Genomic DNA, 11,809 nt, shown 5'->3' on the forward strand with positions numbered 1-11,809 from the left:
TAGTGTTCTCAAACATTCCCAGAAAATTTTTTAAAATTTACTTAAGATTTTGAGATATTCTAAGTTTTCCAGACTATTATTTTCGATAAATATCCATGCTTTCTTGGAGAATTTCCAAGATATGTTTAAGATTTCTAATTTTCAGGAATTCTGAAAATGTTTCTCTTGATAATCACGGATTTTCAAAGATTTCGAATCATATCCCAAAAATTTTAAAGAATTTTTAAGATTCATTAACATTTTCAGAGTATTTCAAAGAATTTTAAGAAGATATCAAAAATTATAAAGCTTGGATTAAACAGGTTGGAAATTTTTCACACATCAGAATCATCTTCAATGTTATCTTCAACACTTTACTGATTGAACAATTTTAAGCAAAAATAATATATAATATATGCAATGGAATGTTTGAGAACACTACGAGAGTCTTATATAATATTTTTTAATAAACATACTAGTACTCGAATAACGTTGAGTACATATATCTTATACAGTGCTATATCCGAGAAAGTTGTGAGCCATAAAAGACCGTAAACTCTGATTCACATTACCATTCAGGAATCGTACAGTTCGCTACCGTGGATGCATCTTAAATGCACTATGTAATCTTGAGTTTATAGTACAACCGACCCGGCTCCTCCACCAAAATGTTAACGTAGTTTTTATACTTAATTAATTTGAGAGAAATATAAAAATTAAATGGAAAAGTTACACATCCGTAAGTTTATTAAATTTTAAACTCAATTCAGTTATATTTGTTAATTAAGGTTGGTCATTAGTAACGTTCTTGTTTGTGCTGAATCAGTTTGTTCTGTTTAGTTGTAAACAAAATTGTTCAATTAGTCTATGTTTACTTAGTCTACAATTACAAATTCTATTACATTAGTAATAAAATGTTTAAAATTATTAAAATGATTTTGAGAATGCGTTGGATGTATCAAAAATAAAAAATTACTTCCAATTCGTCAAAAACTTTTAAATTTGTATTCAATCATATGATTTCCACGTGAGATAACTTCGAATAAAATCGATGTGACCCAAAACTGGTGATGAATTATCCCTTTCGGTCACAAAAAAACTTTCATCTGCTTAAAGGTCCGAGACGTGGTTGTCGCGACGCTTCAACCGGCTCCCAGCTATCGATTCCGCGGATGCCGTGCGTTTCGACCGCAATCGATGGTCGACGTTAACGACGGCATGGTGACGTACTCACCTGTTGAGAAGACGCTGAGCGCAGTCCACCAGTAGCAGAAGCACCATGGTCTCGGGGCACTGACCATACTTGTCCCATGCCCATTCAAACAGTCATAACCGTCAGCGTGTTCACCATCTAGACCACTAAACGCGCGGCGTCCACACGCGAACTGGCGCCGGCGACGCCGACACCATCCCCGTCGTCTACCATGCGGGAGCACGATGCGCGCGCTACCCTACTATTAAATTGGGAGCGAGATAGAAATTTGTTACAGTGATACCAAAAATATTAAGAAATGATATGTCACCTATAAATCATACTAAAACTCTACATTACCATTCAATACCATAAGGGTGCAACTAACCCCAATAAGTTGGATCCATCCCCATGAGGTTTTGTCCAAACATATCACTCCTTATTACGCATTATCATAAACTATAATCTCATCGTCGAATCCAATCCATCTTAACGTGTACGGAGATACATTCAGGTTGATTTCTAACATCCACTACATATGTATGATAAAATATGTATGATCCAAGACTTCTATGTGTTAACCATTTTGAATTGATTAATTATTCATACAATTTCAAGAATATTATTAAAACTTCTATGTCATAATATATTAATGTTGAATAATATTTGTATTTCCCACTGTTTGGGTTTTCTGGTAGCTAGTACGTACTCGTACTCTTGTGCCCTCTGAGAGCGTACGAGAGGGTAGCAGGAGAGAGTGGTGGCGAGAGAGTAGCAACGAGAGGTCGGTTGAATGGGGAGCGCAAAGTGGTGGGGTTGGTAGCTGTAGTCGTTTCTCAACCCGAATGCGTACGCTCCGGTCATGGTCCGATCATGTAGTCGGAGACACCGCAGGGGCTACTTGATAATGATAAATTCCGGCGGTCGAGCCTGCGAAGGCGATCCTCGGAATTTTTCATTGAATGCTCTCTTCGGTTTTCAGGATCTTTTTATTCCCTAGAAAAATAAAAGAAATTAGGTTGAGTAGAACAAAAAATGAAAAAAACTTAAATTCTATTTCAATGAATAGAAAGAACTTGAAATAATTTTAAAGTAATTTACCATAATTAAAATATTCTAAGTAACATGTAAACTTGTAGTTCCACTAATTCATGAATACTTGAAATTGCCTGGAAATAACGTGATAAAAATAGTAGTAATTTGCATAATCTGGAAATTATTACTCACAATTCTTGAAAATTAATTGATCCAAATGTGAATATGGTGTTTGGTAGGACATAAAACCTTTCATTGTTAATTACACTTTAGATTTTTATGTGCTCTATTACGCTTTTATGATGACACTGATCGATATCCACTGGGGCGCCATTTGCACCATCATCAGGTAATCCAATTCCAATGTGATTACCAACTATACCTATGTAGTGTCGTGTGTATGTTTAAATCTAAAATATCCTGAACCATCGCACCTAAATGGCTAAAACACACAAATATTTATGCAATTGTTAATTCAGATTATATCGTAAGATAAATTAAGAGAACAATCTTAGCTTCTTAATATTTCAACAATTGGTCTTGTATCAATAGTGTCTAGTCTTCACTAAGAAGGATCTTACTTCTAAAGGTGATCCTCACTTAATCCATCAGAATGTAGGCTTCTGTAGCAGTATGTAATCAACAATGAGTAGTAGGATGTCATATATTAGCAGTGTCTAGTCTTTCATTAACAATATCTAGTTTGCTACTAGTAGCATGTAGCGTCATGTAGTGCATCCATGACAGTATCCAGTATACTTCCAGCAGTATGTAGAAACCTATTTTCATGTTCACTGAATTTTCAAATTATTACTTCAATAATTATAAAGGCATTAAAAATAAATAATTATGATAATAATAATAAATAACTCCGGTTTATAAGTCATTAAAATTGATTTTATTCAATTCGTTTTTCAAAGACCTATTCCACTAAATCCCCCCCAATAAAAGACTACGACCTAGGTTACTCTATCCATCAATGCAACCTCATTAAAAAAGTTTTATTACTCGCTCCTTACGAACTGAAGGGTTACTAAAAGAAACGCCTATCAAAACTAAAAATCAATTAAACTCTGGGGCCACCAATTCGCTCGTGTTTCTATAGGTTCTTGGCACCGCTCCGTTTATGTTCACACGGCGTGGTTCTCACGCACACCCCGTTCACCTGGCGACGGTATCGCTCCGCCACGCCACTTGTTAAAGAGTCGAAGCTTAGCAATGTTCACACACATTGTTGCGGATGCGAAAAAAATCGCCAACCAAGCTAGAAATTTAACGAAGAACAAAGAAGCGCACAGATGGATCGTTCAATTATCAAGACCATTGGCGGATGTAATCGATTTGATAAACGAGAACGTTGCTGCAATTCATAAGAAAAGTCAATTTTTGGAGAATTGTGTATTGAAAGAGAAAATCGAGGAGAATTTATTTGTGCCCAAGATTTGTCTTCAATTGAACGAGTTAAAACAACCCATCACTGTTTGTACAAGTGCTCAGTGTTGTGAATTTTATTCAGTACGTTTATAAATAAAGTTTTGCACATTTTAGTATCTGTAGATGTAGAAAATAGCAAAATTAGAGAAATAGCGCTTTTAAAAATAAAATCAGTTCAAATCGTTTTGAGTTTTTCTTCTTAGATTTTCACATTAGCTTGAAAACTACTTCAACTTTAAGCAATATTTCACTATGAATCACGCGATAAACCAAAAAGCTTTCAGAAAACACAGGTGTTCGACAACTCCTACCCCTTTTTTCCATTAGTAGTTCAAGGGCATTGAAAAACTGTAAAACACCAATAACGTGTTCGTAATTGTAACCAATAACCACTAGCGTGTGCACGTTTTATCTGTTATTTCTGTTTCGACATATGTTTCGTGTCGACACAAATTATAACCCTAATACTCAAAATAAAATTTTTAGGAAAATAATAAAAAACAACATTATTATAAACAAAAATGTCACGATCCTTGCTCTTTAACTAACATTCCTGGAGATATAATCGGCTCCCCAGAATTAATGTATTGCGCTGCAATGAACGCGCATTATTACTGCAAAAAATGTTCATGTCATTTTTCTAAACATATGCACGTTTTATATCTTACACGAAAAACGGAACAACAAATTCGTGATATAGAACTGGAAGGAAATTACAACGAGAAAAGACAGGTGTTTTTGGAAAGGTTGCATGAAAATGCTACGGAATATCAAGCTGAAGGAGAATTTATTGTGAAGATTATGGCGAAGTTTTCGCATTTTTTAAAACAACACGGGTATAGCTCAGATAATGATGCGTACGAAAAATATTTATTATACTTAATTGGAAGGTAATTAATTCGAAATTCAAAATTTAACAAATGATTTTATTAATTTATTATTTTAGAGAAGTTAAATATGGGCCAGATTCAGATTTAGACCTAATAAAACACTACAAATCCATGTTGAAAGATTACAGAGAAGAAAAGATTAATTTAGATAAATTTCTTTCATCAAACAACGATGATAAATGCGCTGTAAGCTCGGAGGAAATTTTTACATCGGTTGAAAAATTATTTCAATTAAAACACACTGGGCAACAATTAAAAGATTTACACGAAGTCCAACTTAAATGTACCAATATGAATGAGAGTAAAAACTTTTAAGATGTCAAAATGAAATGATTAATTATTTTCTTTGTAGAGGATCGTGTTGGTGGATCTTCATCGGGTCGAAATTCAAAAAAGGCAACTTTGTAGATTTCCTAGATTTACAAAATATTTAATAGAATGAGTAGGAATAAAAAGAAAGGTGTTTTACTTACTTGATATGATTGTTTTTATTCGATTATAAAATAAAATTATTAAAAACCACTAATAAGTTTTTCAAAATCACTATAAATATCACTATCACTATCGAGGACAATTTCAGATTTTATATCTTGTGGCTTAGGCATGTCATCCAGATTACAGCACAAAGGAGAAATAATAAAAAACGTATGATTTAACGCCTAAAAGACAAAATTAACTCAAAATTAATTCTAATAAAAATAAAAAAATTTACCTGTTTAGCACTAAGTCTCTTGTTAGAGTCATATTGAAGAAATCCTTTCACAAAATTTACAATATACCAATCAAAACGCGGAAGAATCTCTTTCCAACTTAACCCAGCTGTTTTAGCAAATGCAATTTTATTATAATCCGGTAAATTTTTTAATCCAGGCCAAGTTTCAATAGTTGGAGTTCCTAAGGTATGCAATACAATTGCTAATTGCTCTATATCAGTTTCTCCCTACTCAAAGAAAAAAAATAATACGATTTAATTAATTTAATTTTTTAATTTTAACTTTTTTATACCGGAAATAAAGGTTTTCTAATCAACATTTCAGCAACAATGCAACCAATGGCCCATACATCAACTCCCATGTTGTAATTTCTCGATCCATATAACAATTCCGGTGCTCTATACCATCTGGTAGCTACTTGATGAGAATATTGTCTATCACTCTGGTTTTTTGCGTATATCCTCGCAAGACCTAAATCGGCAATTTTCAGGACTCCATCCTTCGAAATGAGCAGGTTTGCCGGCTTGAGGTCCTTCAAAATGTTCGAGGATTAATTTTGAGAACGGACCAACTCGGAGCGCTTACCCGGTGCATAATACTATTTTCATGCATAAAACTGACGCCTAACAAGAGCATCTTTGTGTATGCCTTTACTAAAGGGATCGTTAATCGTAACGTTTTATCTTTTAAGATATGCATTAAACTTGACGGAAGGTATTCCATTGCAAGAACTAATCCCATGCCATGAGGAATTACATTTAATAACTCCACAATCTTAAAAAAAATGATTTATATTAAGTTTTCTGTAAAATGACAATGTAATAATTAATGTATGATAAATAAATTTGTGGAAATGCCAAACATTACCGAAAATGAATGAAAAATTCAAAAAAATTAGAGATGTTAAACAGTGCCATCTTGTGACAAAAACCAGAATTATTTGAAATACAACAAACTGTGGCGACATAACCTAACAAATTATGAAATTAATACAATTATCTTGTCAGATCTTCTATTAAACATAATCTAACGAATTTCACATACATTACCGGTAAGTTTTTCATCGTTTCCTCCTTTTTCTTTTCTATTCCCATCAATGATCAATAAATTAAATAAAATATATGACTCAAAATTAATTATAAGTGAAAAAAATTAAATAAGAAAATCTTACATATTCTGATTTAAGAACACTTAAAGCCATGATTTCTCGCATAATATTTTTTGGAATACCCTCTTCAAGTGTTCTAATAATAAGCTTCTTTAATGCTACATCTTTATGCGTAGTTCTATCAATACCTTTCATTACATATCCATGCGCACCTTGCCCAATCCTTCCTGTTATTTTATATCTGTTCATTTAGCTCTTTTAATCGAAGATAATTCACTTGAAAGTTTTACTTTTAACACTGACATTTCTGAGTTTACATTATCCAAACATCGTTACCATGGAAACTAATCCAAAATCGTATTTATCAATTTCAAATTCGATTTCATATAAAAATAAATAAAATTTTTAATTGTTATAAACAGAAATTGTTTAAAAACTAAATTAAGTTAAACAGATTTAAAAAAATTAAATCAAATTAAAATTGATTAAAAAAAAATAATTGAGTGCCCTCTCTTGTCGAATAGAAAAATTATTTTTATTTAAACAATTAATTATTTTTTATTTAAATTTGTCCCGGTGCCATTTTACTCTTCACCGCCTTTCCAAATAAATCAGCTCCTTTTTGATTGATTTCGGAGTAATGAGGAATTTCCAAAGAGCATTTAGCCAGCCAAGTAGAAACATTACCATAAGCAGAAACATCCCATCCAACAGCCTAGAAAAATCGTTATATCAACTAAAAAATAGATTAATATATACAATTCGCATACCACAATACTTGAAAGCGAAGCAACCAATGCAATATCAGCTATAGTAAGAGAATTCCCAGCGACGAAATTATTTCCATCCAAAAAAACATCCAAAAAACCTATAGCTTCATCTAAGGTTGTTTTAAGTTCATCAGGAACTTCAATTTCACCCAAAAACAATATAGGAAACTACAAAAATCTAAATGCAAAATTTATTTCATTTATTTTAAAATAATAACGTACACATATCGCCCTTATTCTTGGATATAATGTTCCACAATCAAATTGTAAACGTTGATCGACAACAGCACGTTTTTTTATGTCTTTAGGATACAAACTATCATCCTTTCCATAAGAATTAACTAAATACGCTGAAATAGCGCGACTTTCCCATAAAATAAAATCGCCATCAACTAAAGTGGGTACGCAATGTTGGGGATTTATCTAATAAGAAAATTTGAGCTTTTCAAATATTCCGCCAAAAATATGACGTAAAGGTTGTTTCAACATAGTTGCCAACCGACAAAACCAAAATAATTCTAACCTTAAAAAACTCACCTTTAAGAAGTCGGATTTTAATTGTTCTTTCGCTACCAAATCAACAATTTGCACATCCACATCGATTCCTAATGTTTTGGCGGTTAATAACGCGGCCCTCGAAGGTGCACTCCATGGAAAATGGTAGATAGTTACACCCATTTCTTGAATTATTTAGCTCCGGAGGTTAATGCACCGTTATGGTTGTATCATAAGCAGGTCTTTTAACTGTTTACAGTTAGAAAGTAACGGAATGCAATAATTTTTTTAAATTATTTGAAATAAATATGTTTTTATTAATAAAAACTCGTTGCTCTGTTTATATTTTGGAAAAGATTATAATTTGAATTCATAAATATTAAAGATTGGGTTGTTTTTGAAAATTAAATAAAGTTCTCGATAATAAATTAAAATGGGATGTTTTAATTATTTATAGAATAGAAATTGATTAAATAATTATAAATTATTTTTATTTTTTTATTGAATATATCGCCATCTATACATCATTAATTTAAGTTAAAACATGGAACGTCAAATTTAAATATTTCAAGTTTTGAAAATTAAAAAAGACAAGGGTGACAAATGTGGACTGTAAGATTTCAGTAATCAGATTTGTTAGCTTCTAGACACATCCATCAATCTATATTGATCAGATTTGACTATATGATACAATTTGATGTATCTTTATAGACCTAGAATAACAACAATAAACTATGCTCGAAGCGCAATTTGCTTGTAATCTTCTAAATCGATCCACCCAGAGATGAAAACCTCCATCTCTGGGGAGAGGAACAGCTAAACAGAATGTTTCTAGGTCTAGTGTTAGTCTAGTTTTATTTGTTATCTGCGTTCCCTGTATTGACCGTTATCGAGGTTTTACTGTAATGTCAAATTAAATTAACATGTTGCATTTTATGTGGGACAAAGTAAGTATTTGCTTTGTTTAAGACAAATTTGCTGCTCCAATTGCAACGACTGGGCTGCCTGGGATACACAAGTGAAGGTCAATCTCTATCATAAAATCGATTCTTAATAGATCCAAAACTTGCTTTTGAAATAGATGTAAACGTTTTTTATTCAAACTACTAGCCGGAAGTGCTTATCAACACCATATAAAAAAGTAAGAAAGTTGACTAAGCCACTCCAGTAGATTTATCTCAAAAAGTTTAAATTATTAATTCCTCATACTTTCCACAAAAGTGAGTAATAGATAAGCGATATTTTCAAGTGTGCAAATATACACATTTATATTTATTCTGTAGATTTTTTATTTAAAAATAACTCATACAACGTTTTGACTCTAACAAGATATAAATTATTTATTATATAAGGACAGCGGATGCCAATAGAAAAAAAGAAACTTACATATAACAAAAAAAAAATGGATAAAGTTTTGTTGTAAATAAATGTAATGCATAAGGAGAAATTACATAAATACAATTTTATTAATAATAGTTTAGGATTTTTTATTTAATTATTTTTTTGTTTATTTTACAGGATAGGAAAGGAATACAAATAAAAGCCAATAACTAAAAAGAAATAAAAATTAAGCAAAATAAAAATTGTTACCTTGTGCCTTTTATTGCACATGAACAGGGATAGATATAGGAAATATTACAAATATATTAATTGACTTTAATTAATAATAGTTATACAAAATTCCATTAAAGAATGTAAATAATTAAAAGTAAGAAAAAGGGGGTATTCTACTTAACGAAAACCTAATATTTTTCTCTATCCCTGTACTGCCAATTAACCAATGAATGTAAAATAGTTTTCATTTTGAATTAATTAATTTCATTCTTTTCTTTAATCTTAATCTAAATACGAAATTTGAAGTTAGGCTATACAAATCAATCAATAGTTGATCTTACACAAGCTTACCATTTAAAAGTTGTCTCATATAATATAATACTGAAAATAAATTGTTTCTGTAGGTCGTATTTTACATTCAAAGTTTAAACTTAACAAGACCTTGGCGTATTTACACAACTCTTCTAAGCGATAACAAGGAAGGCTCGAATAACCCAATATTATTATTATTAATATTATTTTAAGACTCCTCACATCATTGCGTCTTCAGCTCTTTTCCAATACTATAAGATACCATTTTATTCCAATCAATTTTGGTACGTGTTACAGGTAGTAATCTCCTCAATGCTTTAAAAGTGGTATCTGACATGGTTTGATAATTTTCAGAAATAGCAGTCTGATAAGTATTCTCAGCTTCTTTTATAATCCCGACAATTTCTTTTGCCATCTGTGACTCACTAGTCATTGGTACTGATTCTTTGATCTCTTTGGAACTTACAAGCTGTACATTACCTTCTTCGTAATAATGAACCTGAACTTTTAATATACCTCTTACTTCAGCCATTGTCCCATTTAAAGTTACAGTCCATTGTGATCTCCATCTACCGTTCCAAAAATTCTTCGGTTGGAATTGATGATCTTCTATACAAGCGTAAAGTGTAGTTGCTCCGTTAGATTGGCGTCCCACTACACTGCAAACTCCATCCTTATAATGGTCCCTGGTGTATGCAATAAATTCTGTATCGAGAGCAGCTCTCCAAGGTTCTGAGGTTGTGTCTGGAGTGTATGGTTGGTAATCGGAGGCATCTTTCCTCAAATGGTCGTATCTAAAAGACTGCTTACTGCGTGGGTCGAAGAATCTATTATTCCCTAAATCGTTGTATTCGGTAATAAGCACCAAGTGGTCGGCGTTGTCGATTTTAACCGGAGTTAACTGTTCCTTGTTGTATTGGGCGAAAGCCTTACTCGCGCCTTCTTTCAGCAGGTCATCATTATTCAATAACTTTCGTACATCGTTGAAGACCTCGTTGAACTCGCCGGGGGGTGAATGTAGGATAAAATCGGAAACAATCCGCACCTTTTCCTGATCACTTATTACTTCTTCCCCGTCAGTCGCCATTTTAGGTTGGGTTGACTTGTCAGTCGCCGCGGAACATCCCGATATGACTCATTGAAAGATAAAAAACACTAGATAAACTACTGATTAATTTTCACTTTTCTTTTACTTGTACTATTTATAATTATATTTCTATAATTCCATGTATAAACGTTTTTAAAAAGTTAAAATGTAATTTATTGTGTAAATCAGCATAAACCATTCAATTTTATCCTTGAAGTATAGGAACTTTTTTATTTATCAGTAACTAACTTCACAGGAATGAAAAGAATAAGTTTACCAAATTAATTAACTAAATTAATTATTAAAAATTTGTAATTACATCGAATTCTAATTTAATAATCGTTTTAATTAATGTTGCATTTATTTATTATCTTTATATAATTAAAATACAAACTTAACCTATATTTTGACATTTGTCAAAATCTCCCAACTTGTCAACCTTACATAATTTTAATTAATCAAAAATGATGTATAAACGGCTTGAAGTATTTGGTCCAGAACCACCAGAACGAGGATACCGTTACTTTGATACACCCGATGGAGAAGATCTCTTCAAAAAGTTATGGTTAGTCGCTAAACCCGCATTCTTTACGGGAATTTTTCTATCAACGGCGGACGTTCTTTGCTTTGAAAAACACAAATCCTATACCCAAGTTGCTGGTAGATATGCATTTATCACCTTACCACTTGTCGGAATAGCTTCGACTTTCGTTATAACTTCAAATTTGGCGGCACAGCAAAGAAAGAAGGATGATATTTGGAATTGGGGACTCGGAGGAGCTGTTTCTGGAGGACTCGTTGGGGCTTGGCGAAGAAGTGCTGTTGCTGGATTTTCTGCGGCTGCCGGTTTAGCATTTTTAGCTATTGTAAGAAAAGATTTACATGAAAGAGGTTGGGAACTTGTTCCTGAAAATATCGTTCGTATGCATGGTGGAGTTCAAGTTGCCAAAATGGATTGGACTCTAATGAAGGAAAGGCCAAGAAATTGGACTACCGGAAGAGAATAAGTATTTAATTAAATATTACGTATGTAGTATTATTTGTAAATAAAAATATTCAATTTAAAACAATTTTTTATTTTTACATTAAATCAAAATTTACAGATTCAACATACTATTGTATTTAATAATAGTATTGATATAATATACAGTTTGATGAAGACTCTTAAATAGGGTTTACACAGCTTGCTCCTCCACATGCAGTACGGCAACATTTTTTATTTGCATCACATTCCTTATCA

General features: G+C 32.2%; 6 protein-coding genes across 13 annotated transcripts in view; 2 read left to right on the plus strand and 4 right to left on the minus strand.

Annotated features, from left to right (window-relative positions):
* Positions 1 to 1,353, minus strand: part of LOC111429185 (Down syndrome cell adhesion molecule 4) — a 117,081-nt gene extending 115,728 nt beyond the window's left edge. For all 7 annotated transcript variants that reach the window (XM_023065034.2, XM_023065033.2, XM_023065035.2 and 4 more), the window contains exon 1: positions 1,214 to 1,353. In XM_023065034.2, coding sequence (XP_022920802.2) covers positions 1,214 to 1,280 — 67 coding nt within the window. In that variant the 5' untranslated portion in view covers positions 1,281 to 1,353. The remainder of the gene's footprint in view (positions 1 to 1,213) is intronic.
* Positions 1,354 to 1,382: 29 nt separating this feature from the next.
* On the plus strand, positions 1,383 to 5,027 carry LOC111429214 (uncharacterized). Its single transcript, XM_023065063.2, has 4 exons — positions 1,383 to 3,721; positions 4,127 to 4,530; positions 4,587 to 4,831; positions 4,883 to 5,027. The coding sequence occupies exons 1-4, from the start codon at positions 3,425 to 3,427 to the stop codon at positions 4,936 to 4,938; spliced, it is 1,002 nt and encodes a 333-aa protein (XP_022920831.1). The 5' UTR covers positions 1,383 to 3,424; the 3' UTR covers positions 4,939 to 5,027.
* On the minus strand, positions 4,994 to 6,788 carry LOC111429215 (cyclin-dependent kinase 20-like). Of its 2 annotated transcripts, XM_023065065.2 has the most exons (6): positions 6,540 to 6,788; positions 6,415 to 6,487; positions 5,829 to 6,017; positions 5,536 to 5,775; positions 5,243 to 5,470; positions 4,994 to 5,189 (listed from the first exon to the last, which is right to left on the minus strand). In XM_023065065.2, exons 2-6 carry the CDS (start codon positions 6,454 to 6,456, stop codon positions 5,043 to 5,045), a joined length of 846 nt encoding a protein of 281 aa, XP_022920833.1. In that variant the 5' UTR covers positions 6,457 to 6,487; positions 6,540 to 6,788; the 3' UTR covers positions 4,994 to 5,042. The 2 variants fall into 2 exon arrangements, with proteins under 2 accessions (XP_022920833.1, XP_022920832.1); XM_023065064.2 differs by having other exon boundaries at positions 6,415 to 6,788.
* Positions 6,789 to 6,862: 74 nt separating this feature from the next.
* LOC111429165 (glutathione S-transferase 1-like) lies at positions 6,863 to 7,879 on the minus strand. The gene is made up of 4 exons (XM_023065002.2): positions 7,659 to 7,879; positions 7,344 to 7,544; positions 7,122 to 7,289; positions 6,863 to 7,066 (listed from the first exon to the last, which is right to left on the minus strand). The coding sequence occupies exons 1-4, from the start codon at positions 7,797 to 7,799 to the stop codon at positions 6,914 to 6,916; spliced, it is 663 nt and encodes a 220-aa protein (XP_022920770.1). The 5' UTR covers positions 7,800 to 7,879; the 3' UTR covers positions 6,863 to 6,913.
* A 1,184-nt stretch (positions 7,880 to 9,063) lies between these two features.
* Positions 9,064 to 10,775, minus strand: LOC111429161 (F-actin-capping protein subunit alpha). Its single transcript, XM_023064999.2, has one exon. The coding sequence runs from the start codon at positions 10,567 to 10,569 to the stop codon at positions 9,706 to 9,708; it is 864 nt and encodes a 287-aa protein (XP_022920767.1). The 5' UTR covers positions 10,570 to 10,775; the 3' UTR covers positions 9,064 to 9,705.
* Positions 10,776 to 10,967: 192 nt separating this feature from the next.
* Positions 10,968 to 11,639, plus strand: LOC111429162 (NADH dehydrogenase (ubiquinone) B14.7 subunit). The gene has a single exon (XM_023065000.2). The coding sequence runs from the start codon at positions 11,034 to 11,036 to the stop codon at positions 11,574 to 11,576; it is 543 nt and encodes a 180-aa protein (XP_022920768.1). The 5' UTR covers positions 10,968 to 11,033; the 3' UTR covers positions 11,577 to 11,639.
* The last annotated feature ends 170 nt before the right edge of the window (positions 11,640 to 11,809 follow it).

This window comes from Onthophagus taurus, chromosome 7 (assembly GCF_036711975.1).
Source record: "Onthophagus taurus isolate NC chromosome 7, IU_Otau_3.0, whole genome shotgun sequence".
Taxonomy (NCBI): domain Eukaryota; kingdom Metazoa; phylum Arthropoda; class Insecta; order Coleoptera; family Scarabaeidae; genus Onthophagus; species Onthophagus taurus.